General features: G+C 34.8%; 1 protein-coding gene across 1 annotated transcript in view; it reads left to right on the top strand.

Annotated features, from left to right (window-relative positions):
* Positions 1-19,126, top strand: part of DNER (delta/notch like EGF repeat containing) — a 128,926-nt gene that overhangs the window by 95,373 nt on the left and 14,427 nt on the right. The window contains exons 8-9 of the mRNA XM_005147040.2: positions 5,999-6,223; positions 16,507-16,629. Coding sequence (XP_005147097.1) covers positions 5,999-6,223; positions 16,507-16,629 — 348 coding nt within the window. The remainder of the gene's footprint in view (positions 1-5,998; positions 6,224-16,506; positions 16,630-19,126) is intronic.

Here is a 19,126-nt window from a genome sequence, read left to right as displayed (position 1 = left end):
TATTAACCTGCCAAATCTGCCTGGACTTTTCAAGGTCCTCCCCTTTGACCTGGAAGATTGATGAAAAACCAGTCTGAGCTCTAGGGCCCTAACCACCTCTCCCAGTGCTCTGTAGTCCTTCTTAATGATTCCCAGGTTACTGCTATCTATCCCTAGCACCCACATGGATGAAGTGGGTATAAGTGGGTAATAGTCAGTGGGACTTACTAGACCAGGCAGACTCTCTGCAACATCCCTGATCTGAGCCCCTGGTAGGCAACATGTCTCCCTTGAGACTGCGTCAGGCTGACAGATGGGTGCCTCTCTGCCCTTCAAAGTAGAGCCACTGACTACTATGACCTGCTGCTTTTTCTTGGAGGCACTCATAGTAATCCATTTCACTGCTGCCTGTCAGATTTTAAAGGAAGCCCCTTGCTTTTAACTGTCATCTTCCTCCTTTTTTTTGTTGTTGTTGGTTTTGTTTGCTTGTTTGGGGTTTTGGTTTTGTTTTTGTTTTTTTTTTGTTGCTAGCTTCCAACTTCCTGAATTAACACCCTCCTGGAGATAAAATGTGGTTAGACAGAACATTATAAGAGATGATGGGGAAAGTATCTCACAAAGGCAAAAGACGGCAGATAAAGGAATGCGATGGAGACAATGAGGAATGGTCTTGAAAGTGTGCATTTCTTTTACAAATGAGATGTGTTAATGAAAGAAGCATGTGATAGCTTACAGAAGGTGAAATCTGAGGCACTGGAAAAGCAGTCTAGATTAGATATGAACATTTAATTGTCTTTAGACAATTTTACTCTTTTAGGAGTCCTTTTGAAAGTAATATTTCTTTATGCTTGCAGATTCAGTTTTCTGTGGGATGCGTTGTCAATTTTAATGTCCAAAATGTGTCAAAAAATAAACTGCTATCTAATGTTGTCGAGTCACCCGTACTGAAGGGAAAACTGGATTTTATAATCAAATTTATAGTCAAGATGCTTAAGAAATACTAAGGACTTAAGAATTTGTTAAAAATTTTCAGTCTTTATTATTGTGAAAAGGATGTTTGGGATGTTGTACTTAAAATGGGGTAGGGATCTTTGATCATCTTTAAAGTTTCATGATAATAAACATACATTTAGCAAGCATTACCTTCAAATGATTATGCAAAGAAATTTCTAGAAATTCTAAATATCTACATGTAGTAAACATCTGTTGACCTGAACAGAGATGTTTGAAATTTATATTCAGAATGATTCCATAAAACTCCATATCACTTTTTAAATATCTCCTCTGATGTTCTTCCATGCATAACATCCTACTGTATTGACAGTAAAATTACTGAATCACAGCTAGGCAACATACTGAAAAAACCTGAATACCTGCAGGTATTTCTGGAAATACTGTAAAGCAGCAAAGTTATGAATGTTCTTACTGTGGTTTCTGTGGTTTGAAAGAGGTTGACAGCTATAGAAGATGCTAACTTGTGATTCATATGTGCTGATTTGCAGTAGCAGCTATAAAATGCACATTTGTCACCATGAATTTTAATTGTGAAGAATAGTTGAAGTTTCAAGGTCTTCACTTTTTCTGAGCTTCGTTGTTCATCTAAAAGCCTTTTTTCTATATTATAGCTTGCAGATGTGATGCTAACATCTTTAGGTTTACATACAATAAACCTATTTATTATCTTGATTCCAGGAAACTAGGTCACACAGCTGTTGCATATGGAAGATTGCCCAAGGTTACTGGTCATTAGAGAATGCAGAATTTTTCATATTACCATAAGAGAGTTTAATTTACCTGAAGAACATTTTGTTGTTAATTAAATTTTTTTATGGCTGTTTAGTTTCTGGTATTTTCTGCTTATCTAATGTTTTTACCTGACATCTTCCCAAATTGCTCTTATTTTTAATACACTTCTTAATGCTTTAATGGGCTGAGCTTCTGTTCATCTTTACCTGTAAAGACTTAGCTAGTGTGAACTTTAATCAAAATCTTACAATTACATTTTAATGATTTCTTGTTTCCTTATGCTGTCTTTTCTTTTTCATTTACAGAATTCTTCTGAAATACTAGCAGATATTTTGTATTTCCTCACAAAACAATTTTCTATAGGGAAAATAATGTATTGCCTGCATCTCTTTTAATTATTTATCACTGTATTTAAAATTTAACAGTTTTGTAATCCTGAGCCCTATCAATTCATGACTTCTTTTTTTCATGTTTGTGTAATTCTTGGAATTAGGTTAAACATAACAATTAGGCAAGTTTGTTGCTCTGCAGACTGCATAAAAAGCAGTTGTACAGTATCTTCAGAAAATTTTTAACTTCCTTGATTTATACTCTCTTTTGCTTTCAATAGCCTATGAATTAAAATACCACCATGGTGAGAAAACTGACTTTTATCCAGAGGTTTTCTATCTCTGAAAAAATTTCTATCACTGCCCAGGAGGTCTGTAGTAATATATAAAGCATATCACTTGATTTAATACTTTTATTTTTCTGGAGAACAAGCCAAACGGTCTGAACTGTGTAAGCCCAAATATTGCCTTTCCTCTCTACCTTCTGTGTTATTCCTTTAGTAAACTTTGCATTCAGATCTTTCAAATCATCAGTAGTCTTTATATTTCAGTCATGACCCTCTTGCACCAGTAATGACGTAGATGCAGGGTTGGGATTTTTTTCCTTTAGCATTTTATTCTGTTTTTAATCAATACACCTCTAAATTTGATTTTCAAATTTATTATTTGGATTATTTGTTTTCAACAATTTTATTGATATGGATTTAAATGTAAATTCAGAAATGCCAGAATAATAGATCTTCAATTCAGATTTATAACTGCTGCTGCTTTGAATATTTTTGGATATTTAATTCGTACACAAGGTTTAAACTTCCAGAATCAACTAAACACATTTCTCAGTGCAGTCAAAGATAGCACAAGGGCAACATGTTTTAGTGTATTTTAAACCCGCCTGTGTTCTTGAAGTGCTTTGTCACTTAAAACATTAGCCATCTGCCAGTAAGCTTCACTTTGTAGTTTGTAGCAAAAATAATTGCAAAGGTTGTAGTGAAACAGCATTAATGTCATTGTGTGACCTCAGATCTCTTTGATCCTTTTTAATCTGGTTTCAGAGTTAGAGATTTCACTGGACTTATTGGCTGATCTCTTCCTGGTAGTAAAGTCCTTGGAGATTCCTTTTAATCTGTCCAGGAGTTAATTTTGTTGGTTCTATTCCTTTTTTTTTTTTTTTACATATGCCAGGAAACTGTTTCTGTGATTAGATTCTTGATTTTAGGGTTTTAATTCTTTTCAGTTCCTGATGGTTTGTGCAGTTATCATCTACAGGAGGGACCTCTAATATGAGCTTCCACAGTATCTGTTTTTAAGCTCTCCCTCTCCAGCACTACTGTGCAGGTGGTCCTGACAAAGCCCATAATGCAATCTGAGCCATAAAATAGCAAAATTGAGAGGGCAGAAAGCTCTTGATGGCTCTTTGCCTGTGTCTTGCCAGATCTGTTTTTTGTTTCCTGGTCTGTTACTGAATGAGTTGCCACTAAACTCTTAAAGCGTCAATCTGTAGTTCTTTCTTTCTTTTTTTTTTTTTTATTACTCTTTTTTTTGGAGGTTGTTTAATTGGATTATTTTTTCTTTGTTTTTCATTCCATAGTTCTGATGTAAGTTTTCTGAACATATGAGGGAAATGTGGCTTTTTAAGTCATTTGTCCAGGACTTAACATTTTGAGGATTCTTCTAAAATCCTGTTGCCAACAGTGCCCAAGAATCTTCTAGTTTTGTCTGAAGCTCACAGGGTAGTTCTGGCCTTTCTATCTTTTACTTAGTTTTGTTAATTCTCTGAGTAGATATCTGTAATACACTGTGTGCGTTGCTCACCTTAGCTTAATAAGCATGTCCCCCTCTTTCTGATGCAGTTCACTGAGCTTTTGTGGTGCCATGGAGTGTGTCTTCTTGAGGAAGCCATCAGGATATTTAAAATTAATTGCCAGTCTTCTTTATGTTGTGTGCTGGCAAATTAATGTCTTTAGCCTGATTATCTCAGCCCTCCCTCACTCTTCAAGTCTTGGAGCTCAGTCAAGTTGAGAGGTTATGCCCAGTTTACTAGCTCTTTCTGGCCAAAGACCCGCAACAAATTAATCAGTAAAGAACAAACTATAGAATTCAAATTTCTTAGTAAATGTTTGTTTTTTTTTTTGTTACGCTTTAAAATGTAAATTAATTTCTTATGTGCTTGTTTTCAGAAATGTCAACTCCTGACTTGCTATCCATGATTACCGTGCTAGAATTACAGCTAAACAAAATTAAACTCACTTGAATGTGAATAATGAATAATTAGAAAAGAAAAAAAAATCAAAATGCCCCAAAAGTAACACAACTATCAAAATTAACTGAAAACTATTTCCTGGTGATTTTTACCTTGCTTGAAATTTGGAATTACATTATTTAGAACAAAAATGTATATGGAATCAGTAAAAGATAATGAGGTGCCATGAACTATGTACTGAATGTGGTATTCAATCTCACTTTTGGTATTCATTATAAGCTTTATACAATATAGGAGTTCAGTTCTAATACATCAACTAGTTTTAATCCATCTGTGAGACTGCAGAGGTGCAAAAACTATACACATAAGGCCAAAAATCTGCTTCATTCCATCAGGGATAAGATTTCAATATTGAGTGTTGATCCAAAATGTCACCTGTCATGGTTTTCATGCTCTGAGTCATTGGCAGGATGCTCTAGAAGAGTCATCTCCTCCATCTTGATCCTTTCTCTCACCATCAGACACATTTTGTGTGGGTTTTTGCTTTGAGGTTGTTTTGGGGTTTTTTTGTGTGGATTGTTTAAATTTATTTTTTCCCTCTTTCTGGTTAAATAATTTTCAAATCCTAGAGTACTTTTTAATGCATTTACCTATTTTCTTTGGTGTCTGAAATGTTGCTACAGTCTTCTGGGTAGCAGTGACAATGTGGTCTGTTTGCCTTTTACGCTGCGGTTTACATTTTGATAGAGTGTAGGTAAAGCTGGCTTGCTGTGTCTTGAGTGGAGGCTGGCCTGATTTGCTCCTAATTTCTCATTCCCAGTGATTAATGTATTGTAATGATAAAAGCTATTCTACGATGTAAGATATTCCAGGAAACATGAAGCCTGAAAACTGATGGTCTGTACGAGTTGACCAAATAATGATCAAAAAATACTAGAATTGAATGGAAAGGACAATTTCCCCTTTTATTTAGAAGAGTACTGGTATTTGAATATACTTCTCTTGAGTAACTTTTGGGTACAATAACTACATGTAGTGTTACTATGTATATATATGACATATCTGTATGTATAGATAAAAACTATAGTTAGTATACTGTTGTTTGTTCAAATATTATTCTTTTCTACATCTGATTAAAAAAACTCCTTTGCAAGAAGATCCTTTTCTTTAGGTCTAATTTTTGCATGCTTTTGCTTCAATAAATCATTGTCTCTCCTGCTAATGAGAAGGATGTTCTGGTAAAAGGTACTCTTCAAAGTTATTGAAGCTCAAGTAAATTCATGTGCTGTTCTGGAGGTTGTTATTCTTAACATACACTTTAACAGTAATGAAAAAAAAAGGTCAGTTTTGGCTTTTCTTTTTTTTTCTAGTCTAGCCTATTCCTGATCTTTAGAAAATCTCTTCTGCTTTTCTAGCCAGATGTACTTTGTAAAGTGGATAAACACTGTCTGATTCAACCTTTGCAATCCACTGCCTTAATCATATGATAGTATGATTCTACCTGAAGCATTTTATCATACTGTGTTAATGGTATAAATGGATAAAATGGTATTTTATCATACCATGTTAATGGGTAAAATTAGAGTTTAATATATATATAGGAAGTATGTAATTTTGTAATTTCACAGCACTAAAAAATAGAAATATAGCTATATCAAATATCAAAGACTTTTAACTTGCTTTGGTTATTAAAATTGTATGCATAGCAGAATACTTACTTATAAAAAACATTTATTTCTTTTAGGATTTTTAGGAAGCTCATGTGAAGAAAAAATAGACCCTTGTGCATCATCTCCGTGCCAGAACAATGGAACCTGTTATGCAGACAGACTTGCCTTCTCCTGCAGTTGTAGTCCTGGATTTACAGGACCTACATGTGCTCAGCTTATTGACTTCTGTGCTCTGAATCCTTGTGCACATGGCATTTGTCGTAGTGTTGGAACCAGCTATAGATGCCTCTGTATCCCTGGTTTGTACCAAAGAGTTATCTGTTTTGTAAACTTCTAGTATTTTTAAATGCATATTCCATATATAGTTTAAAATTACTTTTTTCTTTTCAGTGTATAAAATACATTGAGCAGATGTTCTGTCTGTTTAAAACAATGTTAGAAATCTACATATTCCATTTGGAAAATTAAAAATTGCAGACTGAGCACTGAAAATACCCACTGAGATCCATATGGCTTAGTTGATATCTACAGTTATAAAACTACAGTCTAGAGGATAAATCTTTTTTAAAGTGAGGTATCAGTGTCATTGGTAATTACAAATATGGTTTCCACATCACAGGGAAAATGTGACACTGATCATTGTGGAAGGAATGGAAATGACGTAGTTGGACAAAGGTAGAAAAGGAAAAAAATTGGCTACCACAAACGGTTCAGTTCTGCCGTCTGTGTTTACATAAATTATCTCTCTTCAGAAGTTTCAGTGATAAAGCTTAGATGTGTATAGCTAGTACAGGTTCAATATATAGATGAGTATAGTTAGATTCAGCTAGTAACTGTTTGACAATATACCCTAACATTAGGTGCATAGCGTCTGGGTTGCATTTTGCTTAGCTCTTGGGATTTTTTCTTAATTGTACCAAATTAACAGAATATTGGAATACTTATAGCTTCCTTTATGCATTTTAGAAATGATAATTAATAGGTTAAGTAGCAGTTAAAATGAATGATACCATGTGCCGCATATCTACTACTGCTTAAGCACTTACAGAATGAAAACCAATGATATTTGTTTTCATATGAATAATTGTAATCATTTTGGCACTTTTTTTTTGGGGTTTTTTTTTTTTTTAAGCTGTAAACTTGAAAACTGCAGAGGTTCAGAGGAAAATAAATTCCCAGTTTACCAGGAATAAAATAAAGAGTGGGATTGGATAGTTGGTAGCTCTATATATACATAATGCTCTGACATGCATGCTCTTACAAAGTTCCTTTCAGAGGAATACCTTTTCTCTGCTGCTTTGCCTTGTCTTGTGGGAAACCAGCCACAATTTTTCAGCTCTTTTCCCTTGTTCTCAGTTATCAGTATGTGCAGGTACCCTACCAATCTCATATTTGCAGGTATTTATGGATTTGGGGAGTTTGTAATGAAATATATTAATGCAGCATCTTTAAAAGGTGTCAGAATTAATCACTGCTATTTAGAGACATAAAAAGGACCATTAGAAATTGGTTTTGGAGAGGTACTCACAAGTGAACAGAAGCCAATGGAAATTTATAGTTTGGATTTGACAGATTTATAATTAAGTTACTTTTTTATAAAGGAGAAAATTACAAAGGTGAAATGGAGACAATACATAGTAGTGTTATCTCATAATTTGTTTGTTGTCTAGCAGAAGTGAATTTAGACCTACAGGATGATAAGAAACTCATGTAAGAGCTTTAACCTTTGAAATGTATTCACTTATTTAACAACAACAACAACAACAAAAGCCTCCATTTTATGGAGTGTTTTAGGAAGCATCCTCAGTTCTTCTGGTTGTGACTTTTGGAAACCAGCGGGTAGGTAGATTTTTGTGGCAAGATAGGTCCTGATGGTTAAATGACCTCAAATGTTTTCAGTCCAGATGTTTCTGTGAATGGTGTGGACAGTTTTCATTTGAACAGAAGAATGTCATTATGTAATGCAGAAGAGTATTTCCTAACATGTGTTTAGTTTTATATATTTCAGGAGGTGAAGATGATAATTCTTTTATTACAAATTTTCAGTCTTTCTTTTTGAAGTGTTTAAATGTTTTGCTGATCATTTGCATAATAGAGAAATCCTTAGAGAAAACAATTGGTATTGAGATGAAGAGCAACAGATGTAGTCATATTTAAATAGAGCTAGCAAACCCTGTCTTATTGAGAGCACAAACTAGAATTCATCAATTGATAAGTTCTATGTCTGACCAAATATCTTTTTGATTGTAGGTAGTTGAAATTGCCAGGTGCTGTTTTCCTAAATTCATTTTTAGAACTGAGAATTTAATAGTTTAATGTTTTCCTCTTCATTTTTGGTATTATTCTCCTCATGCAGCTGCTAGAAGGACTAAATAGCAAAGGGAGTAAACAGGAAAAAAATGTTTGAAGTATAAAAAACATTCATAAAGATGGAGAAAAAAAGAAGTCAGTGGGTAGGGCTATGAAAGTGAATTGATAATATCAACCCATTCATTCATTGGATAGCAATTATTTTGGTAACTGGTTTGTATTCCTATCAGAAAACTGCTATTTTTCTAGCTGTTGAATGGTACAAGCAGTTAAGGCATAGCCAAGAAAAATCTCTACAGAGGGTGGAGGAACTACTGAGATGAGGAGCTGCCTCACTCTGGACACCAAGGAAAGTGATCAAAGTGTGTCAATGTTTTAATATTTAAGTGTTTTTTAATATATGAATGCAACAACAGTTGACTGAAAAAAATACAGGGACTGAAGAAGCACATTTTTAAGACTACCAGGACTGTGCCTGTGTACTCTTGCAAAGTTGTGAGAAGATTTGCCACAATTTAAATGAATTGAATTGTAGAAATCAAAACACAAGAACAGATACTCTACCTTGGGACAGGAAGATAATTCAAGTCATCAGAAACCTGGATTTCCCAATTAGTGCAAGAATTTTTTTTTCCTACTTTCTGTTATAAAAAGGGATTTGATTTTCTATCTGGAGTATTTGGACCTGTTCAGCACCAGTGCCCTTTCCCAAGTCATCCAGGGTAGGAAAATCTAGGCATTTCTTTTTCCAAGTAAACCAGGAAAGTTTTTATCTTCTTCACCCTGTTCTTTGCCTCTGGTTCAAACAAACAAACAATCAAACAAAATGAGCTAGTTAAATATTCTTGGACAAATAAATGTTGGTTAGTTTTTTTTTCTAAAATTTTTCACCCAAGACTGATTGTAAGTTGTTAATATATTTTGTTCAAACTAATTCTATGTCTCTCAGGATTTAAAAGAAGTCACAGACCACTCATGTTATGGAAACTTGCTGTTATTGAAATAATATTTGTGCGTTTAAAAGCTAGCCAGATGAGATGCTGTAGAAGTTGCATCCAAGACCATATATAACACAACTGTAGTTGAACTTTTTTGTGTTGCTCCATGTGAAGTTTAATGGGAAATATATATGTATATATATTTTATTTCTTTCCAAACCTTTTGTAGACTGCTGTAAACTTCACTTTCAAGAATGACAATTTGTTTCAGAAAGAATTCCCTCTACATATATCATTACTTGTTTCATATAGAGATGAAACAAAAAGCCAAATTGTGTGAGCTTGTCATTAACCTGCAATAACTTAAAATCTTGGATAACATTTCAAAATATTGTTAAAGAACTGAACCTAAGTGTTAGCAAGATAGGGCCAGTCAGAATAGTTTGTTTATTCTTCTATGCCTTTTAATTGTTATGAACATACCATTATGGTTGTTTTCAGTTTTTTCAAGTTATACCAGCAGGATTTGGACCAATTATCTTCAGAGATTTCCTTGAATTAAAGGGATAGTAGATAACCGAGAGTCAGCTTCTGTGTAGATCAGCATTTAGGATGCATCATAACACACACTTTGCAAGTGTTGTTTTATTGTGTGTAATGTGGACAAGAGAAATTAAACTTGGGGATTCCTAGTATCGCTATCAAAAAGCAATTTGATAAAGTGAGTTACATATGGGTATATTAAAAAGATAAATTCTATTTACAGTTTTTCCTGCAGAGAATTTGACGGCCTCTGTTACATGTAAAGTGGATGAATAATTTTTTTTTGCAGTTTAGTAGCATTATCAAAGGTTAATGGGTTAATAACAAACTTACTGAACTACAGAAAGATATTACTATACATAAGGAGGAAAGAAATTATGTCTGCCTCTTGACCCTGCAGCTTTCTGGCTTGCAGGCGCTCAGCATTGGTGGGCGAGCTCCTAGACTACTGACTTCTTTGTACAGGAGTCTTTCACTTTCAGACATGTCACTGAATTCCTATTTGGTTTTGAGCTATATTAATGGTAAGTTCATAAAATGATGTTTTAGAACGTTCTTCTAACTTGGTTATATGATATATCTGAAACATAATGTTTTAAAAACTTTAGAACCTGACATTTATTTTTGTGTTCACCTCTAAGATGCCATAATGGTTTGGTTGTTGGGTTTTTTTGATTTTTTTCTTTTCGGGGTTTTTTAGGTATTTCACAGAGGATATAATTTCTTATTAGAGAAGCAAAGTGCTGCAGTGTTTTGTTCATATATGTGACCTTAATGCCATCCTTCCTTTATGCATTGTTTCTACCAGCCGGCAGAGTGTCAGCTAGATTTTTGTCTGTGTTACTTCTGCCTCAAAAATTAAAAGATGAATTTTAAAGAGTTCAAATTAGCCTAAGGACTATGAAAATTTCCTTGTTCAGTAGGCAGTTTGGTTACTATGTTTTTTTGGCCAGTTTTAAGATTTGAAGAATGATAAATGATAGTAGTTAAACTTGCATATATGCACAATTTGCAGAACAAACGCAAGCAGACATTTACTACTGTTCTTTTTTCATGTGTTGGCTTTCACTGTGGGCATAGTTATAGGTAACCTGCATTATCAGCTTGTATAGAAAAGCTAATTTGTATAAGTTAACTTGGAAAGTAGTCTAATACTTCTGAATGTTCCTATTTCCAGCATGGTGAGGAAATATGTAAGTTATTTCCAAGCTGAATATACTTACTACCTTATACTTAAATACCTACTTTTGTATTATATGTGTAATTTTTAAATTGCACATGAAACTTTATGTCTTCAGTTGTATTCTTCCACACCCCAATTATCACCTGGCCCTTTATGGGTAGCAAAGAGATGCATAGTTTGTATCATGTATTTTTGTGCTTACTCCATGTTAAAGAACTTATCCTGATAAAAATTCTTGTGCTCATTTGCTGGATTTCTCATCTCAAACCTAGATTATGAAACCGGTGAGACTCCACTGTGTCTGTTTCTTTAGTCCCTGAATCCCAATGAGGTGTCTTCCTTCTCTTAAACCTTTCCTCTTTAAGCCTTTTTTCTTTATACTCCATTATTTTAATAGAGCGGCTGTTATCAATTTCAAATGCACATATCTAATATATTGTTTTTAATTTTATCTGGCCAAAAGCAAAGAAATATGTCCTGAAATAACTAAATGTGACAGAAAAGTTTTGCATTTGGCTTTCTTAAAGACATAGGGGTATGGAGTTTGAAATGGCAGTACACATGTACAGACATTTAACACCTGCCCTCAACTTTCAAAATATATATGAGAACACATAGAGAACATTTTGGGGAAAATAAAAAGCTAACAAACAAAAAACCCAAGGAGTGTCAGAAAAAAATCCACAAGGTATTAAGAATGGTGCCAACTTGAGAAGTACTGCTATGGAGATTCTTTGGTTTATGCAGCTTAATAGATGGTAATAGGAGCATAGATCTGTCTTGGTGCCTTTGCAGGGCAGGTGCACCTTTTTTCTCCAGCAGTAGCCTTTTTTTTCTCTGTGTTTTCCTTTCCCACAGTTTGGAACTGGGGCAGGAATGCAAGCTCTGGCGGAAGCAACTTTAGGTTAATTCCAGTGCAAGACTGTCTGTGAGCCCTTTATTGTTTCTGTTTCCTTATCTTGTTTCCACTTCTACATTGAAACAACCCTCCATGCAATCTGGACATGGCTGGTAAACATTCCTTCCTACCTTCCTGCCATCTGGGGCAACTCTTCTCTCTTTCTTTTATGTAATTGCCATATAAGCAGAGTTTAAGTGAACACATTTCTTGACTTTGTAACATGCAATTCTCTGTTAGTGAGTGGCCATATATATGAACTGATGTTCAAAATAGAGTTCTCTTGCGCTGAATTTCATCCCCATAAAGAGGGATTTTTTTCCTTGCTGCCTTGATTTTCTGGTGTTAAGTGTGTATAAGCCAGAGTATCACTGCTGAGGAGGTGATGTCTAAGAAAACCTTGAAAGCTTTCAACTTTGATCTTTATTGATTTATAAAGGGAAGAGTAAGCTTCTCCTTTTCTCTTTTGTTAATCTGATAATGCAGATACTCTCAGGAAGTTGGACTGCTGTATGTTTTGCTCTGTCAACTGTTCTTGAAGGCTTTGACAAAATCCATAGCTTCTCCTCATCAGCCTTTATGACACAGATTATAAATTCCTTTCACATTTTCTCCCATTTCAGTTTTTAACATGGCCACATACAAAGGCACTGCGCCTCTGCATGCTGTCTGAGGACCATGCCAGGCAGCATCAGGCAAATGTCCTGGTCTCTTCAGGGCAGTCTCCCTGTTTCTTAAGAAACAGAAATAAGGATTTAGGAATCCAGAGGACTGTGGCAACAGATCTGCTTCTGCTTTGTAAAGACCAGCAGGAGAGGGACTGTCATGTAGAGGGAGAAGAGGTAACATAGGGACATCTTTTATCTTAAGGATTTTTTGTTTAGGTTCCGTGTCCATTTCCCAGCCTCTGAAGAAAGCACATCAGAATAGGAGCATTACTGCCAAGTTCTGCTTCAGTTCATGAAGGTGCTGATTTTGAAGACATCCAATTTCTAGTGACCTGGAGAGCAAAATGTCTGTTAATATCAGTTGAAGCTTTTTGAAGCTGCAATGACCAGATGGGATTTTTTTTTTTTATTTTTTTTTTTTTTTTCCCTGCTTAGGACACAGCAGCAGGAACCCAAGACAGAAGTGCTGTTAATGTAGGTATTATTTCTTTTTTTATAAATACATCCACAGAAATGTTATGCACTGCAAAAAATGCAGACAGCTCTATTTGACATTGCTTGTGGACATAAAAGAAGCAGAATCATAATGTTACTAGAAAGAGAGGAAGGTTCTATACTAGAATGTGTTATTTTGAAGTTATCTATGAAGAATTCTCCTGTTACCATCTAAAACCTTTAACAAAAATAAGGACATTATTTATATAGTCTTTTTAAATATAAATGTGTGAATCCAGTATAATACATGGTTTATATATCAATACAATTCAAAAGCAGAAATACAAAAAGAAATGGTTGTTAGGAATGATCCGGTGCGTCTCAGCTCCATGAAAAGAAACACGCCTTTGCCTCTGGCGCCTGCTCACACAGTAGAACTTTCTCCATCACAGCAGTTACAGCAGAAGGATGCTTCTGGCATCAGGGTGAGGACGACGAGGGTGAAATCGTGTGTGGGCGAGATCTGCCCTCTCGTGGAGAGAGGGAGTATCTTTCGCTCACTGTGTGCAGTGCGTGGTAGCGCGGGCTGTCCTAATCCTAAGGAGGTTATACTGTAGCTGATATTGATTTTGGAAACCAGACAACTGTTCAGTCACACAGTTCCTTCTCTTCCCTTTGAAAGGTGAGAAGTGGAAAACTTTTCTTCTGAAAATATCTAATTACATCTGTGTTCACCACAGGGAATTCCCGTATGTTTTAAGTTTTCTGATTTTGTATGTTGGCTACAGCTGTCACTACATAAGGATAAGTCCCTTCATCATAAGCTAGATAAACTTCATCATAGGCTAATAAGAATACCCATAACGTTTAGCATAATTAATTCCATATTGCCTGGCTAACAGCTTTAGAGAAAGTGGTTCAGAGGTGTTTCCTAATAAGCTACATTCAACTATTTCATATAAAAAGACAATTTTGTGGAGAATCAAATGGGTAAAAGTGCATATGCATCTTGTGCAATACTAACATGTGTTTTCATACAGTTTTATTTTGAATTATACATAATGGAGGGGAAGGGGGAAGAAAATGGTGAGTGGAGGTTACATTTGTTGTATTTCCAATGGTTCTGTGAGAATTCTGGGGGAAATTTAGACCAGAAAAGTGAATATAGATTACTACTGAGTATCTGCCCCTCACTTTGGTTCTTTTTCATGTAAGATATCCTAATTTAATTTCTATAAGTTTTGCTACTAACTGGAGATTGTCTGAAGCAGTAGAATCACACTGCAGAATCTACATCTGTGTTACAGGCCTTTTCCTTGGCATCTTTATTCATGCCCATTGCATCTTCCTTCATTGTATGCTCATTTATCTATTGATTTTATAGCTATATGCAATGAGTAAATTAAGATTTTTAAAAGTATATAGAAACTGTTCCAATGTATGGTACTATACTACAGATTACAGTACATATTAAGTGCATTATATCACAATAGCAGGAGGTAAAGGGCAAAATTGGCTATGATGAGTCAACAAGGTTAAATGTTTAGCAGATTTAACTAAAATTAATCCATGTTATGGGTGGAACAAATGTCTTTATCTACTGTTAGCATACATATCTCGGTATGACTGTTTTTGCAAACCTGTGTTTTTAATATGAAAGCATATTTGAAACTTTTAAAATGTGTAATATAGACTTTGTCAGAATGAAATTTCAAGCACATTGAGCAAATTTGACAAATAGAGATGGGATGTTTGAAACAAATAAATTCCCAACCTATTGGGTTTTTTTTTTCAGTACCACACAAATATAAAATAAAAGCCCAACAGGAAAGAGTGTACAGTAACCACTATGTACTAAGTGTCTCTGGTTTTGTCCTATGGAAAGTAGTATGGGCTAGAATTTCCTTCTTCACCTTTCCATGGATGTGTAAAGAAGAGGTGATGTCGTGGTTCCATGAAGCCAAACCATTTCCTTAAACATCTAAACCACTAATTTGTTTTAATTATCCAGTCAATTCAGGTGATGTTAACTGTGTGGTCTTTGATTTGCTTGAGAGGGAGGTAGCTGTGTGATGTCCCAAGTCTGATGCTAGGATTTGGAAGTAATAACAGCACATAGCTGACAGCTAAAGAGATGTGGGAAGTGCAAAAGTCTGGTCACTCAGTTGTTTGCTGCAATTTCCAGGAAGGGGGTAAACATTTTGAAAGATGCATGGTTTAGTAGAAATATTTGTAATATTTCTACTTTCAAAAAGATAAGAACGTATTTTGTTTAATCTATTGCCTTTAGGGGAAGGTTCAGAATTTAATTGGGCTAATTATGAAGCACACTCTGTATCCCCAAAGAGGGAGAAACAACTACTTAGAAAGACTCAAGCAAATTGCCTGGTACTCTTTTGACTGGTCAAACACACTAGCAGTTTTACAATTCTTCTGTGATTATATGTCAGGAAGAAAGCAGTGTTCATGTTGCATTTAAATGCATTATTTGTACTTACTAAGCAGTAAGACCAATCTATTTTATTTTTTTATTGTTGATGCATTAATTGCTTATAAATTTAGACATTATTTCTGGAGGTTCAAAGATAAGATGGAAAGATACCTTAAGAAAGATTAAAAAAAAAAGAAGAAAAAAAAGAGAAGAAAAAAGTAACAATAAAAAAGACGGAGCTTTTGATTAACAGACCTATATACTTGGTACTGTAGAGGAGGAATTTAAGCTTCTTGGTATCAAATATAATACTGTTCAAACTGACAAGGCTTATGATTCTTCATATTTAATACCAAATAACCAATATTATCAGGCAAACACATTTTAGTATTACAGCCATTTATTTCCTCTGCTGTGCTATACTAATTAATGCTGTTATTAATATGAGTAAGTACTACTTAGACCTGATATACTATGTCTAGAAGCATTCAGCTACTGTTAAGACTAATGATTGTATGGCAGACTAAATAATGAGAAAAGCGCTATGTCAAGCGGATTAACTCCTTATTTCTTAACCTAATGGTACGTATGACTCAGTGGCCATTAACAGATCTTGTAGCTTTCCTGTGTTCCTACTTTCTATGTCTGCATAACCAGACCATAGTATCTGCCTATGGCTCAGGACTATGCAAAAAATTAAGTATCTTAAGTTTCTACAGTGTTTTGACATTTTACAGCATTAAAGTTCAAATATGTTATCATTCGATCTACTGATATACAATTATCTACGCTTCGATGAAAAGCAGCTTTGATGCAAGGATCCAGGAAAGCCAGGCGATATGTCTGTATTAGTCTATTCCTTTTTACAATTAGAGAGTGGGTATTCTCATTGTTTCTAGTGTCCTTGGTCACCAGTCTCTATGTTCATGGCCTCACTGTGGTTTAGTGCAGAGGCAACAACTGGGGCTTATCTCAGAACATTGTGCTTCCAGGCTTTTTTCTTTTTGGTAATTTTCACTTGGAGAGATGTCCAAAAAATCAGTATTTTAGCATGTACTTGTCTGTGCAGTGTATTTCAATCAGCAAGCATCTGCCTACAGTCTGTAGCTGCCTAATTGTTAAATTTTACTAGGAAGTGTTTCATAGCTTGTTTTATTTCCTCTTCATGTGATTTAGGTTACCATGGCCTTTACTGCGAAGAGGAATATAACGAATGTCTTTCTGCACCCTGCCAGAACGGAGCCACCTGCAGAGACCTTGTCAACAGCTATGAGTGTGTGTGCCTTGCTGAGTATGAAGGTAGGATGGGGTTTGTGTCTTGTTTTTCAGATTGTTCTATGTATTTTTTCATAGTAGGTTCCGTTACAGACAGAGGTATATAATATCCTTTACTGAGCAGAAATGAATCCCACATCTAAAATTAACAGAAAGAAACATCAATGTAGATCCTGATCCTGTAATCTTTATTCAAATGAGTAGTTCAGATTTAGCAGGTCTATGAGGAATGCATGTCCTTGTCTGGGGACAAATGGCTTCTCTCTGTTCTTCTTATGTGTACAGCTTTTTCTACTGTTTTTAAGATATGTTAGAAAGTTATGAGTTTTTAAAGGAAAACATAACAGGTAAATACATTTTTTCATCAGTTATTGTTAGGATCGATTACATGGAAGCCCTTCAAAATTCCAGTTTTATTTATTTTCTCTAGTGAAGTGAATTAAAAAGCTCAGTAATAAAATGTTAGTATTTGAAACAGATTAGCACAAAGGAGTAAAAATGAAAGCTTTATGTTGATTGTTCATTTAGAAGACCATAAAGCCAAGAGACAGTAGTAGGATTATGACTGCTTTCCCATGTTACCTACAGCTATTCCTAGATACACCCAAGTGGAATTGGTCTCTGGCATTTCTCAAGTAATCTATAAAATAGAGGAGAAAATTACGTGTTTTGATATACAAAGTCTGTTATCTTGCAGTGGATTTCAGCTTTACACAGAGTAGCACATATCAATTGTGATATGTCCTTCTGTGGAGGGCTAAACCAATACTTTTTGTGTATTGTGTTTTGAATCATGCTGAGAGACCATACTGAATGTAATTTTCTATGGTACTAGTGTTAATATATATATATTTTTTAGATACAATGACTGTTTTAAGGAACATTACCCCATTTTCTCATTAAGTGTATAAGTCCTTATCTATGTTGATAAGTAATGCTCACTTAACAGCTGCTTGAGGCTAAATATGTATTTCATGTTGGTGAATTCACTGATGTTTGACAATAGATACAGAATTAATAATTTTAGAGGCTTAGCGAGGAAATGACCCTCAGCTTTTCATGGTAGTTTAAAGATCACTTGATGATAATGGTATGACTTCATGTTCTGTTCTCATCTAACCTGTACATGCAGCTAAAAGCACTCTGTGTGCAGCATATTTTGCTTTAAATAAAAGCAGGGGATCTGGTCCCATAAGCAGTTTTTTTCCGATTACTGAGCTTTCTTCATTCCAGCACTTAAGGTATTCAGTGGTACTAATGAATAAACCTGAGGTACTCAGCTCAAGATAATATACGGGCCATTAGAGGCCTCAATTTTGCTATCACCAGCCCACCCCCCCAGTCTACAGTGCCCCCTTCTGCCTCCATACCTCCCGGCTGGCAAACAGACAAGAGCTGTTATCACTTCTCTGGACTGAAGTGCATGCCAGCATGTACCTGCGTGCTTTTAGCTCTGCTGGCTTCTGCTACTTAGCGGCAGGATGCTCAAAGTAGAGTGCTCTGCCTTTTTGCTGCTGAAAAGGCAGAGCAAATGAATTTAGTAGGTCTGTAGTGAGTGAGTACATGTGTGTATATATATATATATATGTAAATCTACACACATTTTAAATAAATTGCTTTTATATATTTTTTAATTATTACAATTAACTTACAGAATTTTTTAAATAGGAATTAAAAAATATAATTCATGTAAGCTTGCATTGCTGTACATAACTGCAGTGTTGAATGCTAGAGAATTAAGTTAATTCCTTTTAATCATTCACTCATAAAATAAATTTTTGTACACATGTCTGAAATGTCTGATTTCTTACTTTTTTGTTATTGATTTTTTTCTCATGTTCTTTTCTCTAAAGACTATTTTGTTATTAATTTTACATCTGTATAGCTCTGTGTCTCATACTCTCCAAACACAAATTCACAAAACACCCAATTCCAGTGGAACACAACTGTATTTATGAAAGAGGTCAGACAGGGATACGGCAGGACCAGATGCATGTCTACTTTTTGCATGTCTTTGTCTAACCTATTCTTGTCCTCTATCATTACAGCTTCTGTAACTTCCATATGCAACACAATTCCTTCACTGTCATTCACTACCTCATGATTAGAAACATTTTTCTGATGCAAAAGCTGCACTGCAGTTTTTACACTTAATAAACAGTACGAGTTTATGCTTCTGTTGACTGCATCTTTACAGTTTGTAGGCCAGTAAGGATTCAGAAATGTTATCACATGGAAGCATTTAAATTTCTGTCCTGCTCTTCTGTTTGTTGAAATTCTTGTAAAAATTATAATGGGAATACTTGGGAGACAATTTAAGATTTTAGCTAAGTGGTAATTTTGGATCCTTTCACAAGCAAGGAATTCTACTAAGTCTTAGATTTAGACTTAAAACTTACATTAATGGATTAATTTAAGCAGGTATGTTAAATGCAAACTAATTTCACTGTACTAGATACATTATAAACAAAGTCCCACCAACCACTCATTAGTCACATATGTACATTTAGTTTTGTGTATG

This window comes from Melopsittacus undulatus, chromosome 6, assembly GCF_012275295.1.
Source record: "Melopsittacus undulatus isolate bMelUnd1 chromosome 6, bMelUnd1.mat.Z, whole genome shotgun sequence".
In the NCBI taxonomy this organism is placed as follows: domain Eukaryota; kingdom Metazoa; phylum Chordata; class Aves; order Psittaciformes; family Psittaculidae; genus Melopsittacus; species Melopsittacus undulatus.
The sequence above is the reverse complement of the archived record's forward strand: the minus strand, read 5'-3'. Positions and strand labels throughout refer to the sequence as shown.